At 40.0% G+C, this 22,207-nt stretch overlaps 1 protein-coding gene across 4 annotated transcripts in view; it reads left to right on the top strand.

The window, feature by feature from the left end:
- dock10 (dedicator of cytokinesis 10) overlaps window positions 1-22,207 on the top strand; it is a 213,463-nt gene that overhangs the window by 145,820 nt on the left and 45,436 nt on the right. For all 4 annotated transcript variants that reach the window (XM_073040973.1, XM_073040971.1, XM_073040972.1 and 1 more), the window contains exons 21-34: window positions 141-262; window positions 860-946; window positions 1,227-1,319; window positions 1,704-1,822; window positions 2,817-2,886; window positions 9,065-9,184; window positions 10,783-10,857; window positions 11,223-11,369; window positions 12,654-12,737; window positions 13,976-14,084; window positions 16,106-16,284; window positions 20,656-20,772; window positions 21,342-21,459; window positions 21,640-21,761. In XM_073040973.1, the coding sequence (XP_072897074.1) occupies window positions 141-262; window positions 860-946; window positions 1,227-1,319; window positions 1,704-1,822; window positions 2,817-2,886; window positions 9,065-9,184; window positions 10,783-10,857; window positions 11,223-11,369; window positions 12,654-12,737; window positions 13,976-14,084; window positions 16,106-16,284; window positions 20,656-20,772; window positions 21,342-21,459; window positions 21,640-21,761 (1,562 nt within the window). The remainder of the gene's footprint in view (window positions 1-140; window positions 263-859; window positions 947-1,226; window positions 1,320-1,703; window positions 1,823-2,816; window positions 2,887-9,064; window positions 9,185-10,782; window positions 10,858-11,222; window positions 11,370-12,653; window positions 12,738-13,975; window positions 14,085-16,105; window positions 16,285-20,655; window positions 20,773-21,341; window positions 21,460-21,639; window positions 21,762-22,207) is intronic.

Here is a 22,207-nt window from a genome sequence, read left to right as displayed (position 1 = left end):
TTGAACCAAGCAACATGTGACTTTTAAAATTGTTTGCTGAAGTACTTTGCTTAGCATAGAACAACACGTATGAAAATTACCTTACATCGTCTGGCAATATGAAGATCAACGTTCTTACTTGTTTTCTCTCTACTTTGTAGTTGGATATGCCTGGCTACCTCTCTTGAAAGATGGCAGACTTGCATCACTAGAACATTCCATACTTGTAGCAGCCAGTCTTCCAGCTGGCTATCTCAGTTATCAAAACATTACACCAGGGAAGGTAAGAACAAAGGAAAGATATCATTCAACCCAAAGGATTATGAATGGTGAATATCTATAACACTTTCCTTATGGGAAACAAGATATTATTGACAAGGATGGATAAGGGAATGCACAAATGTGTGCATTCTGACAGTCAGGCTCCAGAAAATAGTTTGCATTAACTGGCTGTAAAGTATGATCTCCGCATTATGATCTAGCCAGGGCATCAAAGGTTATGGTGAGAAGGCGAGGGAGTGGGAGTAAATGGGAGAATGGATCAGCTCATGATAAAATGGCGGAGCAGACTCGATGGGCCCAATGGCTGACTTCTGCTCCTTTGTCTTATGGTCTATTAGAACAGAAGTGTCAGGTTCATAAAATTTTGGGCCTTGACTCTCACTCATATTAGAATGTGAGCTTTAGGCACCCAGTCGGTCATTCTTAGATAGCTTGCTAATAATGATGATATGAATTTTGAGCTACTTGGACTACTAAGGCTATTCCTTCCTAATAGTTCCTAACAGAGAGGAGGAATACACTAGAGGTAGGGAGATATGACCAAAAGAGGAAGGAAACAAGTGAGGAGGTCACTAATCTATGTTTGATTTTTACACAGACAAATGGACCTGATATTAAGTGGGTTGATGGAGGGAAGCCACTCTTCAAAGTCTCTGTGCATGTTGTATCTACAATCTATACGCAGGTATGAACCAATGTGACACTCTACCGTGAATGTACTTTTCATCTTTCAGTTTACCTTTGCCTGATCGAATGTTCCCAGTAAGGAATAAGTGATAATAACAAACTCCCTTAAATTCACTTATGTGGTAAATAAAAAAAATAATGAAGATCTGTGGACCCATAAACTTCCCAGTCAGTGTAGCTCTGTGAGGCACTATTGCTGTCTAGAGCTATTTGATGGAAAACCAGCCCTTTCCATGTGGTAAGATTAAGAATGTCTGCATTCTGTTTCTTTTTATTAGGATGAAAGACTAAATAACTACTTTCAGGAGTGCCAAAAAATAGAAAGTGGAGAATCAAAGACTTCATCTTCAGAATTTATCAGGAGCGCAGAGGTTTGATCATTCAAAGTTCAACTAGATGTAAAATTGAAATAATTGCATAATTAAGGACTATTAAAAGCTATATGTATTTTTAATACTTCAATTGCTCCCTCAGAATGTAAAGAAAATAACTATTAATCCCCTAAATTTGGAAATAATAATTTTGTTCATAAGTAACATCAATACACCTGTATATGAAATCGTGTTAACAAGCAGAGATGTTTCTGCGTATAAGTGATATGCTTTGAAATAGACTGCAGCCCTGTAAAGTTAGCATCTGGTTAAATGTAATACCAATAATGTTATAACGTGGGACTGATTCTTAATTTACCTAGGTTTATTGATAACCATGTGTATGAAAGATTTTAATTTTTAAGCTATTTTTGATCATTTCAGGGTCTTCTTGGCATAGAAAAGATCCACGTGATTGTACATTTCCTTCCTGTTCTTCTGAATCAGCTGCTCTATAACTTAGTGCAGACAGAAGAAAATCTAGTTTCTACTGCCACCATCAGGTAAGCATATTAAAGCTGCTGATTTATCAAAATGAGTCTCATTGCAACCATGCAGCTATGTAACACATTAAGCAATAATCTTTTAAATGCAAGTGGCTTCATTTTGAGAACAATAGTAGAATATGTGTACCACAGTCTCTCTGGGGACTGCTAGTCCATGTCATGAACTGTTGCCAATCAGGAATTCCAGAAGTGCACGTAGTTCTGTATCCTGTGCCTTTGGAAGAGTGAAATCTTATAACCAAGTGTCACTTGAGAAGTGCCACCAGAGATACATAATCTCTCAGCATGTCAGAGGCTCAAACATGGTGATTCTGAGCTGTTGTTCCAAGTATAGTGGACAGATTTCAATGCCCAGATTAGGTGTGGGCACAGCACATGTTCAACAAAGGACAGGGCATCATAGATATACAAAATGTTTTGGAGTACTCAGTACCGCACCCTAGTCAAAGAAAAAATGTTTTTCACTGAAAGTGGAGACAGTTGATCCACAGCCATGGCAGAAAAAGATATTGATTCAGGTTAAGATGGACCTTTACTACAGTTTTCAGTAGGTCCTCATTCTTCTTTTAAAACCCATGGTTTTAGTCCAATCCAGTGTAGTTTCTTCTGGATGTGGTTGCAATAATGCCATTGCTCTGTGCCCAGCACCCTTCTGCACCTTTGAATGAGGGCAGTGAGTCAATTTCTCATTACTTGGAAGACCCATTCACACCTTGTGAAGGTTTTTCTCTCAAATGAAAACACTCGTGCTCATGCTTGAACTTTTGCCTGAGAAATACAGACAATCACTTTAGAATTTGGCTTTAGGCCTTCACAGTCATGGCTGGAATGAAAACCAGGGTTGGGGGATTTTTAAATGTTTGCCATGTCATCCCAAGAAACGATCCAATGTCTTATTAAAGCAGTGTTTGTTGGGACCTGGAAACAAAGGCCTCAAAGTCTGATGTACAACACCTTGCTGTGCACTAAAGCGTTCATTTTCTTTTTCAAGGGCTATTGTTGACATTGTTGCCAAGTGCAATGAAGAACAGCTTGACAATTATCTCCGCTCATACATTAAGGTAGAAAACATTGACAAAGCAATGACAATTATAATGCTGATTATTTATTTCGCTACTCAAAATGTATACAGAAATATACACAAATATTGTCATTAAATTTATTTTGAAAGCAAAAATTATTCTCTGGGCCTTGCTTGGGACTTCGTACTAGCAGCTCTCTGGAAGGGGAGGTGGAAATCACATTAGCAGCTGTCAAACTTGACTGCGGCTATTTAAAAATAAATGATTGCGTCTGGGAGTAAAAGCTCTTTGAGGCTTTAAAAAGCTGTAAGTATTTGCAATGCACTTTCAGTCTTTACATTACAAATTTGTCATTTAGTCCTCTGTGGGACCAGTGCTGGCAGATGCATCTGGAAAGGGTCTGAACTTCTTAGTTTTATTGGTATAACAACGGAATACTGAGCTCAGGATTTGAGTAAAGAGAATCAAACTACGTTTATAAATATTTCAAGCTGAACACCCTTCATCAGAACTGTAAAAGAGAGAAAACAAGTTGCTTTTCAGTTTTTCAAGAGAGCAAGAAAGAAATATTTCTAGTAAGGGAGACAGGTTATCATGCCAATAAGCCATGTGATTGAGACATAAACAAGTGAAGTTATAGAAAAAAGAATTCTAAGGCATGTCAAAGCTGTGTGAGGCAGGTTAGAGCTGTAGGAGTTGGCCAGCAGGTCAAGCAGTGGCAAAGAAGTGAAAATACAGGTTACAGATATGAAACCTAAAGCAGATATGACCAATTCTCAAACAGAATCAGAAGCACTGACATACTTTATGGAATTCTTTGTTTTGTGGTAGCAGTGGAGTGTAATGCATCAAAAATTACTGTTACAGTACAGATAAAATAAATAAATAGCACAAAAGAGGAATAGTGAGGCAGTGTTCATGGGTTCATGGACCTCTCAGAAATCTGTGAGAAAGAAACTGTTCCTAAAATGTTGAGTGTGAGTCGTCAAACTCTTGTACCTTTTCACTGATGGTAGCAATGAAAAGAAAGCATGTCCTAGATGGTGAAGATCCTTAATGATGAATGCCTTTTTAAGATGTTCTTGATGGCGGGGATGCTTGTGCCCATGTTGGAGCTGGCTGAGTCTGCAACCTCTTTTGCAGCCTCTTTTGATTTTGTGCATTGGAGCCTTCATTCTTGGTGGTAATGCAATCAGTCAGAATGTTCTCCGTGGTACATTTCTAAAAATTTTCTCCAGGCTTTGATGACGTACAAAATCTCCTCAAACTCCTAATGAAGGATAGCCACTGATGTGTCTTCTTTGTGATTGCATCAGTATGTTGCGTTCAGGGTAGGTCCTCTAATATATTGACATCCTGGAACTCGAAGCTGCTCACCTTGACACCTTGATGAGGACTAGTGTGTGTTCTCTCAACTTCCCCTTCCTGAAATCTACAACCAGTTCTTTGGTCTTGCTGATACTGCATGCAAGGTCGTTGTTGTGACACCGCTCAACAACCATTCTGTCACTCCTGTACACCTCCTTGTCGCCATGTGAAATTCTGCCACAAAATAGTGGAGTCACCATCAGATAGTGTTTGAACTATGCCTAGCCACACATTCATAGTGTGGAGAGAGTAGAGCAAAGGGCTATGCCACACTTCCTTGAAGTATGCCAGTGTTGATTGCCAGCAAGGAGGTGTTTCTCCCGATCTGCACTGATTGTCGGCTCCTGATCAGGAAGTCAGGGCTCCAGTTGCAGAAGGAGGAAAAGAGGCCTTGTTTTGAAATTTATGAATTAGTTCTGATGGTATTGAATGGTGAGCTGCAATCAAAATATAAGAAATCTGATGTAGGTATTGCTGTTGTCCAGGTAGTCCAAGGCCAAGTGAAGTCAATGAGATTGTATCTGCTGTCGACTTGGTGTGGCAGTTAGCAAATTGCAGTAGGTCAATGTCCTTGCTCAAGCACTTCCTAACAACAGATGTAATTACTACAGGGCAATAGATGTTGAGGCTGGGCACCCTACTCTTCATGGACCCTTTCAGAGCAGATAGGAATCTCTGTCTGCAGCAGTGAGGTTGAAGATGCCCTTGAACTCTCCAGGCTGTTGATTGGCACTAGTTTTCATTACCCTGCCAGGTACACCACCAGGGCCATCAGAAGCAAGGGTTCACCCTCCTGAAGGATGTTCTGATATTGGCCTCCAAGACAGAGATCGCAATGTCTGAGATGCTCTGGGGATATACAGTGATGTAGCTTTACTCTCGCTTTCAAAATTCACCTAAAAAGTGTTGAGCTCATTGGGCAAAGAAGCATTAATGTTGTTAGGTTTCACCTTATAGGAAGTAATAGCAGGCAAACCCTGCCACTGATGCCATGCATCTGATTGTGTCTCTAACTTCACAAGGAATTGCCTTTTTGCTCTCATAATGGCCTTCCATAGGTCATGCCTGGACTTCTTGTACAATTCAGGATTACCAATCTTGAACACCACAGATCTAGCCCTAAGTAGACCGTGAATCTTCTGGTTTATCCAGGGCTTCTGGTTTGGGTATGTCCAGTATGTTTTCAAAGGCACACACTCACCTCACAGGCCTTGTGATTGTGCACCACAATCTTCCTCTTCTTCTTCGGCTGTCCATCGATTTCGATGTTGACTGTGCTGAGAGTTTAGTCTCTGCAGGCACGTTTATTCAGATTCAGATTCAGTTTATTGTCATTTAGAAACCACAAATGCAATGCAGTTAAAAAATGAGACAACGTTCCCCCAGAATGATATCACAAAAGTATGTGACAAAACAGACTACACCAGAAAATCCACATAACGTTTGGCAATCCCGAATCCAGAGTTCAGAGAGGCTGCTGCATATGAATATCGCGCTACCATCTAGCGCGTTCCCCGGAAAGGAGCTCCAAATCCACCAGACAAAACGACCAAAAACTAAAGCTGTAAGACCTGCACAAAACCACATAATTACACCATATAGTTACAACAGTGCAAACAATAGCATAATTGATAAAAAAAAACAGACCTTGGGCATAGTAAAAATAGTCCAAGATGTTAAAGGACTGTAAGTTCAAAAGAAATCACCATAGTTTCCACAAGTCCCCAGGGTCCCAACAGACTCGCCATCCCACACTGGCGGCAGAAGGGAATACCCCCGCTATGGATTTCCAAGGTGCCGCCCAACTCAGCCTCGCAGACGCAGCACACAATGAAAGCTCTGTCGAAACCAGCCTCGCAGACGCAGCACACACCGAAAGTGACCTGAGTCCGTCGAACCTCCAAGCCGACAATCATCCCCTCCGGCACAGCTTCTCTGAGCACCATCCTCTGCCGAGCGTATGAAGACGGCCCCGCCAACGGCCATTGGCAACACAACCCTGAGGACTGGGGACCTTTTCTTCCCAGCAGAGTCCCGGACCTCACAGCAGCAGCAGCAACGAAGAAGGTCTTTCCTGATGTTCCTCTGTGCTCCCACGTCCGTTTTCAATCGATTATGATTGTGCATGGCAGCCCACCCCACTTCACAAATAACAGATAATCAGTTCCAGAGTGGCCGCTGCAAGTTTCATCACGCCACCATCTTGGATAAAAATGGGCCACAAGACCAGCATTAGATCGGCACTGTCTCCCACATCGGTTGCATTTGTGACTTGACTGGTCTAGCACCGAATGTCTGCGTTCATGACCTGCTTCATATTTCTTCTGCCTTTTCTCCTCGATAGCTGGGATTGACTTCTTGACAATGCAGTGCCAACTTCTTCTGGCCAAAGCATCTTTCTCCCAGGTGTTGACATTCATGTCAGTGTTCTTCATATGGTGCTTGAGCACATCTTGGTAGCGCAGCTTCTGACTACCATGCTTCCTCTTTCCTTATGTAGCTCGCCACAGAAAACAGCTGTGGTTAAACGATCATTGTTCATTCTTGTAACATGACCAGTCCAACGCAGCTGAGAAGCTGTGATGAGTGATTCTGCGCTGACTGTCCCAGCACGTTTGAGCACCTCCACATCTGGTACCCTCTCTTACCACTTGATGTGTAATATTTGGCGTAAATGTCTGAGTTGTGTCTTCGTCAATTTCTTGATGTACTTCCGATACAATGTCATCGCTTCAGCTGAATAAAGCAGAGATGGTAAAATAGCTGTGTTATACACTTTGACCTTGGTTGCCATTTTAATGTCGTGGCGAGACCAAAGTCACTTCTGCAAAGCACCAAAGACTTTTGTAGCTGATTGAATTCTCCTCTCAACTTCCAGATCTGATGAGTTGGTGTTGATCACAGCACTTCCTAAGTATGAGAAAGAGTCAGAACATTTCAGCGCTACCCCATTGACCGATATGACTGGTGGCTGGGTCTCACTGGGACTACACAGAGGAGGAGGCTGGTACAGAAGTTCAGTTTTGGAGATATTGATTCTGAGGCCAAAGAGAGTGGCAGAAAATGAGAAGTGGTCTACAATTTCTTGAATCACATTAACATTGGTAGCAACCAGGGCTGAGTCGTCTGCATACAGAAGATCTCTGACACATATATCTCTTGATTTGGTTGAGGCTTTGAGTCTTGACCGGTTGAACAATTTTCCATCTGAGCGTGTTCTGATGTACACACCTTTGTCCAAATTATGGTCCATTATTTCCAAAACTGCAGCAAGATATAGTGTGAACAAAGCTGGAGCAAGAACACATCCCTGTTTTACCCCGTGGTTGATGGTGAAGGCTTCATTGATGTCTCCTCCGATAGATACTTTGCCAGGCATGTTCTCATGAAACAACTTGATCATCGTAATCAGTCTATCTGGACAGCCATAAGTTTTGAGCACTTCCCAGAGTGTTCTTCTGTCCACCGTATCAAGTGCTTGTGAGAAATCAACAAAGACAATGTACAATGGTTGTTGCTGTTCTACCCCCTTCTCCTGGAGTTGCCTCAAAGTGAAAATCATGTCAGTGGTTGCTCTTCCAGCCCTAAAGCCTTTCAGGAAGCTCATCTTCTGAGATGATCTTGAGCCGGCTGAGCAGTATCTTTGCCATAATCTTGCCAGCTGTGGACGGAAGGGAGATTCCTCTGTGGTTTCCACAAACACTACAATTGCCTTTCTTCTTGCAGATGGTGTCAATCAGCGCATCTTTGAAGTCCTGAGGAAGACATTGATTCTGCCAACAAACATTATATAAGTTCAACAGTTCAGTCTTCGGGGCAGGACCACCTTGCTTCAGTACAGCTGATGGAATGCCATCTTTCCCGGGAACTTTACCACTTCTGGTATCTTTTAAAGCCTTATTAAGTTCTGTCATAGTGACAGGACTGAAAGCTATCTATGGTCCAAGAAGCAATACAGTGGCTTAGTAAAAACTGCAGATGGGAGCAAGCTATGCACTAACAGGAAAGACATCATGAAGCGATGGAGGGAACACGTCTGTAACCTTCTAAACCAACAAGGTTCAGCTGACCGCAATGCATGCACGGTGCACCACAATGAGTTAGTCATGAAGCACACGTCACCGCTTCAGACTTTGCCTGAAGCCACCCTTAGGCTGGAGTGCTTTTCTGAAGTGCTGGGTTTGAGCCATGTCTCTATGAAGCAGAGTGCACAGTAGTCCCTCATGTCTCTCTGGTTCCTAACAGAGGCAGCAAGCAAACTGAAGTTATTGTATTGAGTACTGAATCCTGGTTTTATCCTTCCTTATGCTTACCTTTATGGAAGCATAAACTGATGGTGTAACAATAATTCCTTTTGGTGACCTGAATAAATGATTCTGTCATTTAGATATGTTCTTTGTATGTCTCACCAATTTTCTTGAACTTAGCAATTCCTTGGAAGCCATTAAATTATCCCTTTGGACAAAAACTAACGAGCAAAATTAGAATAAATGAGAGGAACTGATTTGTTTTCATTTCTAGAAATTACATTTCTTAATTAGTCTGCATTCTTTGTGTGTTCGTGATTTGTTAATTTTCTCTTCTACCTCACCACTGAATGATTTTTCATCTTTAAGTCGATTGGTAGAAAACAGAGCGGAGAGAATGAAGTGATACTTGCCACTGTGTTTTAGCCTTTAAAGTATAATTATAGTGTAGACCTGGAAAAGTGATTTCTTCAAGTAAAATAGCCTTTCAAAAAATACAAACGTTAATATTGAATATATTTATTCACTACCATTGTGTGCTGTTGCCATTGTTAGGTGTTTGAATCTGACTGAATTTCTCTCTCAATCTTTATTTGATGCAGTTTGTTTTCAAGGCTGAATACTCTGAATTGAACCAGAAAACGATTCATGAAGAGCTTTTGAAAGGTATCACGGAAGTCTTGACATCTACAGAGGTCGCTGATGTTAAACGGATGCTGAAGGTAAATCCTGAATAGTGACCAATCATATTTCATGCCAATGTATCTACGTGAGTGTAACCTGAATAGTGACATTCACAGTGAAAACAGGAAGGAAATTAAAGGAAATATTCAGCAGGTTGAAGAGCATCTGTAGAAGGAGAAACAGTTTTAATATTTCAGTCTTTTTTTCTTTAGAAAAGTTCACCATCTTGGAAGAGTGAACTAGAATTTGAAGAAAAGCAGCAACAGTTCTTAACCAAATTGCTGGCAGTTCTCAGGTTAAGTTGCCCATATTTGGGACTTCAGTATGAACAAAGGAGTCCCCAAAATGCTGCCCATCTTTTGTGTGGGTTTCACCGACTGTGCTCTGACTTTGATCTACCTGTGGGGAATTGGCCTGCTAAAACTGTGCAAGGTTAGATTTAACAGAGGAGCAGCAGGTCCATTCACTTTAATGGTGGGCAACTGCTACAAGGACAAGGGCCATAGCAATGCACTGAAAGCCCTTGGTACCTCCATGGCTGGCTAAGTCTGCAGCATAATTTATCTGGTTGTCATAGACTTTTCCACCTCTTTCAGCAATGTAACTTGAGACCCTGCTACTACACAGGCTTTGTCATTTAGGACCATGTCTTCCTGAAGTTCAACACAGGCAAATCTAGAAAAAGTGGAATTTGCTTTTAACACAAGTTATCAAAGAATAGGACTAATGCTGGTCCAATGATTATTTCTCTACACTGGCAGCTTGATCTCCTGAGTATGTCCAGCATTTGTTTGGTGTTTTCCAGGTTTTCAAATCCATTGTAATTTGCGTTTGTATTAATGTTAATGGTAATTTAATGAAATTCCACAGTTTTGTTATTTAATGCAATATTTTGTGGTATCTTTGCTGTTTCTATAATTTTGGTCTTCCATCTGAAACAGATGCAATGACATTATTAGGGCATTAAAATCTTATCTTGTATGTATAAAGGGGAACAGATTTGAATGGCAGGATAGTAGTGATCAACTCAGTTTTATTTCTGTTGCATTAATATGTCTCCATTGTGTCAACTGTTTTCATAATACTTCACAGTTCTATTTGGTGCTTTATTATTCATCATCAACGAAACTTAAATAGTTACAGAATGATGATAAGACTATGATTGTTGTTAATAGTCATTGAAAAGTACAGCACAGAAACAGACCCTTCAGCCCATCTAAACCATGCTGAATCATTTAAGCTGCCTCGTCCCATCAACCTGAACCCAGACCATAGCCATCCATGCCCCTGCTATCTGCGTACCTATCCAAACTTCTCTTAAACATCAAAATCAAGCTCGCATGTACCACTTGGGTTGACAACTCGTTCCACACTCTCACGACCCTCTGAATGAAGATGTTCCCTTCCTGTTCACTTGTTTCCTAAGTGGGAAAATAAGTAAAGAGATGTTTTCTTCCAATAATGGCTCTTCCATTATTTATTTACTGAATTGTGAAATCAGTTTAATAGTTAATGTCATGCTCCAGCTTAATAGAAATTTAAAAATTATTGATCAAGCTTATTCTGAAACCTTACTTTTTTTTTGTATATTTTGTGTAGTTTTCAGAATTCTGATGATTTTACCACTGTTTTTCAGCATCTATGGTTCTTCTTTGAAATTGTTATAAAGTCACTGGTGCAATATCTGGTTGGTGATGAAAAGCGACTGCAGGTAGGGAGATGTGGGGAGAATGCATAAAAACAACAAAGTAATGTTTAAAAAGTACTGTGGCACATATGTCAAGATGAGTAAACATGTAAAGAATAAAAGTAAAGGAAAAACTGCATGTTATACTGAAGCTTCTCTTAAAATTACACCTGTTCATCTCAATTTAAGAATAAATGTTATTGCAACTGCTAAAATAACTTGTGTCACCACTAATAAGATCAATTTAATGACCCTTTCAGATTTTTTTAAAAAATAGTTTAAAGCTTGATCAATTTGATGTTGACAAATTTTACTATTCTGACGAGCAGAATTACAGACTTCGGGAAGTCATTGTATTCATGTTCATTATCTCTCTCTAAACTGCGTAGCTAAAGCGTACTGAGAGGTTTCCATCGTCCTATCACAGTGCGATGGAAATGCTGGTGACGGTCTTGGGAGATCTCATTTTCAAATCGTTCAAAGAAATTGAGGAAGAAACCAAGGAGGCAAACCACTATCTTGCCATGTTTGTAAAGGTAAAGCTTGTCATTCTGAAAATACTTAACACAAAAAAAACCTGATCATCATGCAAGAGCGTTGTGAGAAAGGGGAAGAGGAAATGATTATAGTTTTAGGAAGTCATTAGTAATATTATCCTAGACCTTCTTCATACCGTGTTTACATTTTCACTTCAAGTAATTACCTAGTTCTTTTTAATAAAACAGTTATATTTTTGCTCATTCTGGTAGGATGTCTTAAAATTGAAGTATGTATATTTTGGGGAATGTAAGGATTCAGTAGAATGCAATCAAAACAGATCCTGTGTCCAAATGTTAATGTTTGAGATGGACTTAGCGTTAGGCATTGGACATCCTTTCCTGTAAGCTGATTAGCTGCTGCTGAAGGTTATTTTTCTTTGTTTTAGAGAACTTTTGCTCCATTTTGGCACATCTCATTTCATAGCAAGTGTTCAACAAATATGTTCTGCAGCGTGTTACAGTTTGAAAATCTATGTACATGTACTGGATTACATTTTTTTAGATCAATTCTCCTATTCCTCATTCAGTTAAACTTGACCAGTAGGGTCAGCTATATCAGATGCTGGCAGGATGTCTCTAATTAACTTTGATGAGTGTACTTCATAAAACAGTTAAGTGGTTTTCTGTGTGAAGAACACATTCACCGAGTGGCTGCAGGGTTCAGTTACTTTAATCGGCATATTATTGTGACATTCCAGTGCTCTTTGAAGGGTGTGGGCCTTGAATACAGGAGCTAATGTAAGTCATTCCACTTCCCTGAAAGAGTCAATGATCTCTCCTGAGCACCAAAGTGGTCCTTCAAACTTCCCATTGGGGACTGATATATTAAGAGACCCCAGTCACTGGAAAAGATTCTACATTAAAGTTCATATCTCTCACCTGATGTTGAAAAAAAAATGCACAGATGGTGCAGAATTTGTGAATTTAAAGGACAAAAAAGATTGAATGTTAAATAAACTAGAATATATTTTCTGCACAGCCTTGCACAGTATTGGCATGGGTACTCCCATGCAACTACAATGGACATTTTTCTGTGCCATGTCCAAAAGTTTTGAGTTCCATCAGTGCTGCATCCTATTGGTTAATTGGTATCTAAATCAGAATCAGGTTTATTGTCACCGGCATGTGACGTAAAATTTGTTAACTTAGCAGCTGCAGTTTGATGCAATACATAATCTAGCAGACAGAGAAAAAATAATATTAAATAAAATCAAACATAATAATAAATAAACAAATAAATCAATTATGTATGTAAATCGTAACACTTAATGATTTTTACAGCGATGTTTTACCTTCATGGACAGAGGATTCGTAATGAGGCTGATCGGCAGTTATATGAACATTTTCAATGCTGGAGATCATAAGGTAAATGGCTCAGTTGTTTAAAAAAAATGAAAAACTCTAACATAATTTAGTAATACGTTGGTTATTTACTTTGCATATGATTCATCTTGCTAATCTGTCCAAATAAAAATGTCTGTTATTGCTGTAATCCAGAAACATTAACCTGAGTCTTAAGTAATCTCGTTGAGGACTCCCATGGATTTCAGAACAACTGTTTGCTAAATTCACTCTGCACTCAAATTTGGCACTTAACTGCTTAAAGGAAACTGGTGTGATTAGGTCCACCGTTCCTTTTGAAATTCTCCTATTTTTACTTCTCACATATTTACTTTACGCCACTCATTTTCTGAGATGTTACTTCTTGATATGCTGCAATACTTGTGCCAGGGGATATATTTCAAATTTTTCACCCAGTAGTCAAGAAAGTAAGAATTACGTGTATCCTTGTATAGGGTGCCACGTTAATATCACAAAGAATGAACTGAATAGCTTCAACACTAAATAGCCACTAATGATGGAAATCAGAGAAAGAGATTCTCCAGGATGATCAATCTGTCCAGTTTTTCTGTGCATTACAGCAAACACTATTGACCTATCTCTTGCATTCACATCTTAAGCTCCAGTAGCTATTGGGAATATCAGTTTGAAACCTGCATCTTCTATCTGAGTGAAAGGTTGTCATAACCATTTGGAGCACAAAGCTGATCATGGGTAGTTGGAATTCAAGCATTTGAGATGGTTAGAATGAGGGAACATTTTTTAAAAAGCAAGACGAAAAGAAAGACAAGATCACCGGCAGTAGCCGATTTATATTGCTGTATGTACAAAGGTGACAAATTGAAAATCTTTCCTCTGGTGTTAGTTTTTCATGTTGGTGCAAAGTAAGGTATAAAACACTGGACTAAGACGTGTTGCATTATGCAGAAAGCATCCGTGCATTATCCGAGAACTTCTTCTATGCTTTATGGCCCGACATTATTTTCTCAGGGCCGTTAGTGACATGAAATAAATACAAGGAAAGTAAAATTAGGCAGGATGTAAAATGAGCAGTAGAGCTGACGCTGCAAATTTCTCTTGGTGTGTCTTGTGAGAAATTTGCAAAAGAAGTGCTAGATTTAAAGGCAGGTTATCAGTTCTGAGAGTTATGTATTTATAGATCTGTGGGAAGAGTTGTATTTTGGTACTCGTTTACCCATTAAAGTCTATTAGATCATTTTGTATTAATGACAATATGTTATTTTAATATACTTTAATTGCAGACTCTCTTTGAATACAAGTTTGACTTCCTGCATGAAATTTGCAACCATGAACATTTCATTCCTCTCAACTTGCCAGTACTATTTTTAAAGAATAGATCAGGAAATAAAGGTAAGTTAACTTTTCTCTTCTGGATTAGGCTTGCCAATGGAGTGAAGGGAAGGCCTGTGAATTTTTTAGGGTGAAATTTTTCTTTTGTTGACACAAGTAATCAGTGTTTAATGTTTTTGGAAAGGCTCTCATATGCATGACGAGGTGAAGTGGATTAAACATCAGACCCTACAGCTCTGTTGGGGAAAGTTTCACATCATTGCCAAATGAATGAAAGAATTTGCACTCCATCTCAAATCACTGAATCAATACAACACGAAAGGCTATTCAGCCCATTGAATCTGTGCCAGCTCTTTGTCAACTAATCAAATCAGTTCTATTCCTCTACTCTTTCACCACATTTTTGTCAATTATCCCCTTTATGTCCACTCATTTCACTTTTGAAAATCTGATTCACTTTATTTCTATCATCTCTGGAGGGAGAATTTATAACGGTTCTGTACATAAAAAAGTTTTTCTTCACTTCCCTTCTGTCTTTTGCCCAGTAATTTGAACCTCTCTAATTTCTGGTCTCCCTGCCAAGGGAAATGGATTCTTCCTGTTCATTCTGTCTCAATGTCTCAAATTTTATTCACCTGAACTAAATATTCACCCAGTCACCTTTATTCCAGTCCAGGCATTCCAATTTATATATTAGTTATGTACCTGGACACAGAGATATTTGACTATATACAGCAATTGTTCATAAGAAAACATTGTTGGAATATTAACAATCTGTACAACTCATAATTTTGAGACATAATAGACTACAGATTCTGGAATCTGGAGCAGAAGCATTCTGCTGGAGGAATTCAACAGGTCGAGCAACTCTCTGGGGGAAAATAATTGTTGACATTTTGGGTTGAAACACTGCATCAGAATGCGGCCAAAATGTCTGCGATTCCTCCCCCTCCAGCCAAAACAGATGCGGCTTAGCCTGCAGAGCTCCTGCAGCAGATTGTCTGTACCCCATAATTTTGTTTCATTTCCTAAGATGTACATTTTGTATTCATTGGGGGAAGTCTCATGTCTTTGTTCATTATTTCCAATTTCCCTTGAACTATGTGATTTGCAAGTTCATATCACGCCTGGAGTTTACCCCAAATGGAAAGTATTAGTTATGAGTAAAGACTGGCAAGACTGGTGTGTTTTTTTTTTGGAATAAAGGGGACTGTATGGAGACTTAATTAAGATATATCAAATTTGAGACACCAAGTTAGAAAGAACAGGTAGAACCTATTTCCCTTAGCAAGGATGCAAGAAAGTAGAGCACGTAGATTAAAGTTAATTGGTTTAAGCAATATGAAGTAATTAGAAAAAGATTTTTCACCAAATAGGTAATGGGGTATGGAGCTCTTGCCTGGTGGTTAAGACAGAAAAAAACATAGAAAAGGGCAAGATCATAAAGGGACATAAACTACAGGACTATAGATCAAGCAATGAATGGAATGATTGGCTGAAAAGCTTTTACTTAAATTTCTCTGATCTCACGAATGTATGTGCGAGAGAAATATTGAATGTGCTCTTAGTTTTTCGCAAGCTAAACCTGGACCTATTACAACCAGTAAATCAAGAAGAAGTTGAATGTTTTGGTTTGTTTAATAGTGAAATCACATGATGGGTGGGATTTTACAGTAGTGCAAGGAACTCAGTCAACTGTTTTATTGATCTGGATTTAGAATTTTTCTCAAATAGTTGCAAGGTGAATGTCATTTGATGATTTTGTTTGCCTGCATTTACCATTCGTTAGTTAAAATGAAATAATTAATTTTCATAACCTTTTTTAATAAAAAAGATGGGGAAATGATAATACTGAGGCCAATAAAATCCCAAAGAAAGCTATAAAATGGACAAATAATTTTTCACATTAATGGGGACACACCCAGGCAAATGGAAGGCTCCACTTGAAAATCGGAGACAATGTTTGTGGTATTCTTCAAATGCTTAGGATATGCAAACAATCTCTGGGTTAACTTAATTTAGATATGTATAAATTTGATTTGTATGCATTTTGTTGTTGAAAATGTACTTTTTTTTTGTAGACACACTGCCAGAACATACTCTGACAAATGAATTTTGTCGTAACCATTTTCTTGTTGGCTTGTTGCTTCGTGAAGTTGCATTTGCACTTCAGGAAGACCAAGATGTTAGACATCTTGCAATTGCTATCCTTAAGAACCTGCTGGCCAAGCATTCATTTGATGACAGATATTCAGGAAAAGTAAGTAACATACTGTATCTTTTTATGGTACATTGAAAGTACGAACTCTGCTGCTTTGTGACATTCTTTAAAACTTACAGCCTCATAATTCAGTTGGAAATCATTTGTTGTATAGGCACTGAAAGACAAATTAGCAATAGGCTGAATACCTCCACTGACCTTCTCCAACATCTCCTGACCCCTCTCCCACCTCCACTACACCACATTGCCTCTGACAGTAAGTGTTCTTAGCCGAGCCCTAGGAAACATAGACCATTTCCCATATCCTCGATGTTTCAGCAAAGGCAGATACCATTCACCACCATCGTCAATGTGCAAACAGAACATTTGATTGATTGATACAAAAAGTATTTGAAAATCGAGACTTCAGACCTAGCATAGAACTCATGGTACACTAGGCAGCACTCCGATCTACTTCTGCGTCTAGCATCGCAATTACTTGAATAATATCACCAACAATGTCTCTGCAAGTCTGCAACGTCAGCATCCATTCCCACCACTGAGGGACCAGTTGCTCTCAGACAGCTAAACTGGGAAAGCTTCATTGTTTGCCATGTTCCTGAAGCAGTCTGCTTATTCTGAGGCTATTCACAAAAAAACGTTCAGAATAAGCTGACTTCCGGAAATAGGATGAGGTAGAGGATAAATGCATGACTAACGGATTGGAGCAGGGGGCAAGGATTCTAATTTCTGGATCATTGGGACCTCTTTTGGGGCAAGTGTGACCTGTACAAAAAGGACCGGATGCACTTGAATCCCAGCGGGACCAATATATTGGTGGGGAGGTTTGCTAAGGCTGCTGGGGAGAGTTTAAACTAGAATCATTGGGGGGTGGGAACCGAACTGAAGAGACTGGGGAAGAGGAGGTTGGCTCACGAATAGAGAAAGCTTGTAGACAGTGCGAGAGGGAGGATAGGCAGGTGATAGAGAAGGGACGCGCTCAGACTGAAGGTTTGAGGTGTGTCTATTTTAACGCAAGGAGTGTTGTGAACAAAGTGGATGAGCTTAGAGCATGGATCAGTACTTGGAGATATGATGTGGTGGCCATTACAGACACTTGGATGCTCAGGGACAGGAATGGTTACTTCAAGTGCCAGGTTTCAGATGTTTCAGAAAGGACAGGGAAGGAGGCAAAAGAGGTAGGGGCGTGGCACTGTTGATCAGAGATAGTGTTAAGGCTGCAGAAAAGGCAGACTCCATGGAGGGATTGTCTATGGAGTGTCTGTGGGTGAAGGTTAGGAACAGGAAGGGATCAATAAATCTACTGGGTGTTTTTTTATAGACTGCCCAATAGTAACAGGGATTTCGAGGAGCAGATAGGGAAACAGATCCTGGAAAGGTGTAATAATAACAGAATTGTTGTGATGGGAGAAGTTAATTTCCCAAATATCGATTGGCATCTCCCTAGAGCAAGGGGTTTAGTTGGGGTGGAGTTTGTTAGGTGTGTTCAGAAGGTTTCTTGACACAATATGTAGATATGCCTACAAGAGGAGAGGCTGTACTTGATATGGTATTGGGAAATGAACCTGGTCAGGTGTCAGATCTCTCAGTGGGAGAGCATTTTGGAGATAGTGATCATAATGCTGTCTCATTTACAATAGCATTGGAGAGAGATAGGAACAGACAAGTTAGAAAAGTGTTTAATTGGAGTAAGGGAATTATGAGGCAATCAGGCAAGAAATTGGAGGCTTAAATTGGACACAGTTGTTCTCAGGGAAAAGTACAGAATAAATGTGGCAAATATTTGGGGATATTTGTGTAGAGTTCTGTAAAGGTACATTCCAATGAGACGGGGAAGTGATGGTAGGGTACAGGAACCGTGGTGTACAAAGGCTGTAATAAATCTAGCCAAGAAGAAAAGCTTACAAAAGGTTCAGAGAACTAGGTAATGTTAGAGATCTAGAAGATTATAAGGCTAATCGAAAGGAGCTTAAAAAAGGAAATTAGGAGAGCCAAAAGTGGCCATGAGAAGGCCTTGGCTGGCACGATTAAGGAAAACCCCAAGGCATTCTGCAAGTATGTGAAGAGCAAGAGGATAAGACATGAAAGAATAGGACCTATCAAGTGTGACAGTGGGAAAGTGTGTATGGAACTGGAGCAAATAGCAGAGGTACTTAATGAATACTTTACTTCAGTATTCACTATGGAAAAGGATATTGGTATTGTAGTGATGACTTGCAGCAGACTGAAAAGCTTGAGCATGTAGATATTAAGAAAGAGGATGTGCTGGAGCTTTGGGAAAGCATCAAGTTGTATAAGTTGCCGGGACCAGATGAGATGTACCCCAGACTACTGTGGGAGGCGAGGGAGGAGATTGCTGAGCCTCTGACGATGATCTTTGCATCATCAATAGGAACGGGAGAGGTTCTGGAGGACTGGGGGGTTGCGAATGTTGTTCCTTTACTCAAGAAAGGGAGTAGTGATAGCCCAGGAAATTACAGACCAGTGAGTCTTATTTCAGTTGTTGGTAAGTTGATGGAGAAAGTCCTGAGAGGCAGGATTTATGAACATCTGGAGAGGTATAATATGGTTAGGAGTAGTCAGCGTGGCTTTGTCAAGGGTAGGTCACACCTTACGAGCCTGATTGAATTTTTTGAGGATGTGACTAAACACGTTGATGAAGGAAGAGCAGTAGATGTAGTATATATGGATTTCAGCAAGACATTTGATAAGGTACCCTGTGCAAGGCTTGAGAAAGTAAAGAGGCACGGGGCACCTTATCAAATGCCATTGTGGGCATTGCTTTGTGGATCCAGAACTGGCTTGCCCACAGGAGGCAAAGAGTAGTTGTAGACGGGTCATATTCTGCATGGAGGTCTATCATCAGTGGGGTGCCTCAGGGATCTGTTCTGGGACCCTTACTCTTCGTGATTTTTATAAATGGCCTGGATGAGGAAGTGGAGGGATGGGTTAGTAAGTTTGCTGATGACACAAAGGCTAGAGGTGTTGTAGATAGTGTGGAGGGCTGTCAGAAGTTACAGTGGGACATTAATAGGGTGCAAAACTGGGCAGATGGAGTTCAACCCAGATAAGTGTGAAGTGGTTCATTTTGGTAGGTCAAATATGATGGCAGAATATAGTATTAATGGTAAGACTCTTGGCAGTGTGGAGGATCAGAGGGATCTTGGGGTCCGAGTCCATAGGACGCTCAAAGCAGCTGTGCAGGTTGACTCTGTGGTTAAGAAGGCATACAGTGTATTGGCCTTCATCAATTGTGGAATTGAATTTAGGAGCTGAGAGGTAATGTTACAGCTATATTGGACCCTGGTCAGACCCCACTTGGAGTACTGTGCTCAGTTCTGGTCGCTTCACTACAGGAAGGATGTGGAAGCCATAGAAATGGTGCAGAGCAGATTTACAAGGATGTTGCCTGGGCTGGGGAGCATGCCTTACAAGAATAGGTTGAGTGAACTCAGCCTTTTCACCTTGGAGCAATGGAGGATGAGGGGTGACCTGATAGAGGTGTATAAGATGATAAGAGGCATTGATCATGTGGATCATCAGAGGCTTTTCCCCAGGGTTGAAATAGTTGCCACAAGAGGACACAGGTTTAAGGTGCTGGGGAGACGGTACAGAGGAGATGTTAGGGGTAATTTTTTTACTCAGAGAGTGGGGAGTGCGTGGAATGGGCTGCCGGCAATGGTGGTGGAGGCGGATATGATAAGGTCTTTTAAGAGACTTTTGAATAGGTACATGGGGCTTAGAAAAATAGAGGGCTATGGGTAACTCTAGTAATTCCTAAGGTAGGGACATGTTCGGCACAGCTTGTGGGCCGAAGGGCCTGTATTGTGCTGTAGGTTTTCTGTTTCTGTGTTTTCTTCAGGTAGATGGGAAGAATGACTCAGCATCCTCACAGTCTCCATGTTATTTCTAGACCAAAGTTGCAAAGGAACGTTTGGAATGGCATTGCGAAGGTCAAGGCTCATACATCAGGAGCATGTTAAAGCCTTCCATGTGTAGCAGAAGAGTACTCCAGCTCACCCACCACCACTCTGATACAGCTACATGTCAATGCAGGGTATATCACAAACGGAAAAGATTATTGTCCCTAAATGTCAAGCTGGTGTGTGATAATACAGTTTCTGCTGCCACAGCCTGGATTGATTTAGTACCAGTTAGAGATTTGGTTCTTAGAAGAGGGAAGGAAGTGTTAGTGAACAAAGTGCCTTGGTCTGTTCTTGAAATTCATACAAGCTCTCTGTGTAACTCCATTGCCATGCAGTTCTGAGGCACTATCACTTGTCACTTATAAGCTAATGCCTAAGTTGCTCTTAAAAGAGCAAGGGCCAAGTGTTGCATAATATTATAGACATTTATATACTACTTCATTGAAATATGTCATTTTGATTAATAACTATTTTTTCTATGCAGAGTCAACAGGAACTCCTAGCCACTTTGTACCTGCCATTGTATGGAATAATTCTTGACAACCTTCCGCGGATTTTTATGAAGGACATGTTCCCATTCAATCTCAGTTCCTCTAATCCGGTAGGTGTTACATCAGGAGTAACCATTACTGGAACAATGATGATTAACACTTCAGTGACTTAACATAACAAATTTAAAGAAATTGTCACACTGTATTTGCCCTAGTGTATACTCTGTTAGTTACTTATTCATCCATTCATCTACCTTCCTACCGAGCTAGTTAGTGAAACAGCACAGAATAAACTCTTCTGGCCCTGTGAGTAGCAACCCCAATTTAACCCTAGCTTAACTACAGGATAATTTACAATGACTTTGGACTGTGGGTGGAAACCAGAGCACCTAGCAGAATCCCATGCATTCCCTGGGGAGGACGTACAAACTTCTTATAGAGGGTGCCAGAAATGAACTCCAGACTCAGATGCCCAAGCTGTATTATTGTCACGGTAACTGCTGTGCTACTGTGGTGCCCTCTCAGTATATCATGCTGGAAATATTATTGGATTGATAAATTGTATTTTGTAGAAACTTATGCAGTTATTAGATCTAGACTGTATGCCTCATTAACTCTACATATATCCAATTGTGATAATAACTGGAAGCTATGTTAAAGTGTGTACTCTGAATTACAGGGTTCCAGGGATGACTTGAGTACTGCTGGTGGCTCGCAGCATCAGTCAGCAACACCAACAAGGAATACAAATTCATTAGAAAGTTCAGTCTCTAAAGATGTTTTGAATTCAATAGCAGGTAAATCCTTCCAAACTGTTCTTTTCTTTAACAGCCAAGTGCCATCCTAAGTACTGATGACAATTTTGAAACTTAGACCATTTTACGGTATCAGCATGTAATTATAAAAATGTATTTTTTTAAAAAATATGTATCACATTGTTAGTTGAGTGCAAATAACATTAATGGTGCTATTTTTAGTTTTTTCATCTGTGGCTATCTCAACGGTGTCCCACGAAGACTCCAGAGGGTCACATGGTAGTCTGGATTCTACCTCTGGTACCTGTGAGAGAATAAGTGACAGACCTGACTCCTCTGAAAAGGTATCATTTTGAAAAAGTGTTCAGTATTGCAGTTTTTATGAAGTGGAAAGACCCATTTTATTCAATCCTATCATAACAGGGAAAGGAACCTAGCATCCGTGCCACCTTTCCTTTGTAAAATCCAGACCCATCACTATGTTTGATCATGAACAGTCTCCTTAGTTCAGAGCCAATATGCAAGGACAAATAAACTAAAATATTTCATCTGTTTATGTTATTTAAGATAGAGTCAAGTAGAGCTGTATTTCTGAAATGTTTGCCTTGTTGGGATTTGTCAATAGTTTATATAGTCTATTCCAAGATACGCCATTGATATTGTTTTCCTGTCCCAGAGGCCAATCAAGTTTGGGCAATTTCTTTATCCTTCAATGCCTTTGTAAATGGTGCACATTACTGGCAAATATTAAGCTCTTTTCAAGGGATATTTGTTTGTTTCCATCAGTTAC

Source organism: Hemitrygon akajei, chromosome 3 (assembly GCF_048418815.1).
Source record: "Hemitrygon akajei chromosome 3, sHemAka1.3, whole genome shotgun sequence".
NCBI lineage: Eukaryota > Metazoa > Chordata > Chondrichthyes > Myliobatiformes > Dasyatidae > Hemitrygon > Hemitrygon akajei.
Note: the sequence above shows the minus strand (reverse complement) of the source record. Positions and strands in the feature narration are given on the sequence as shown.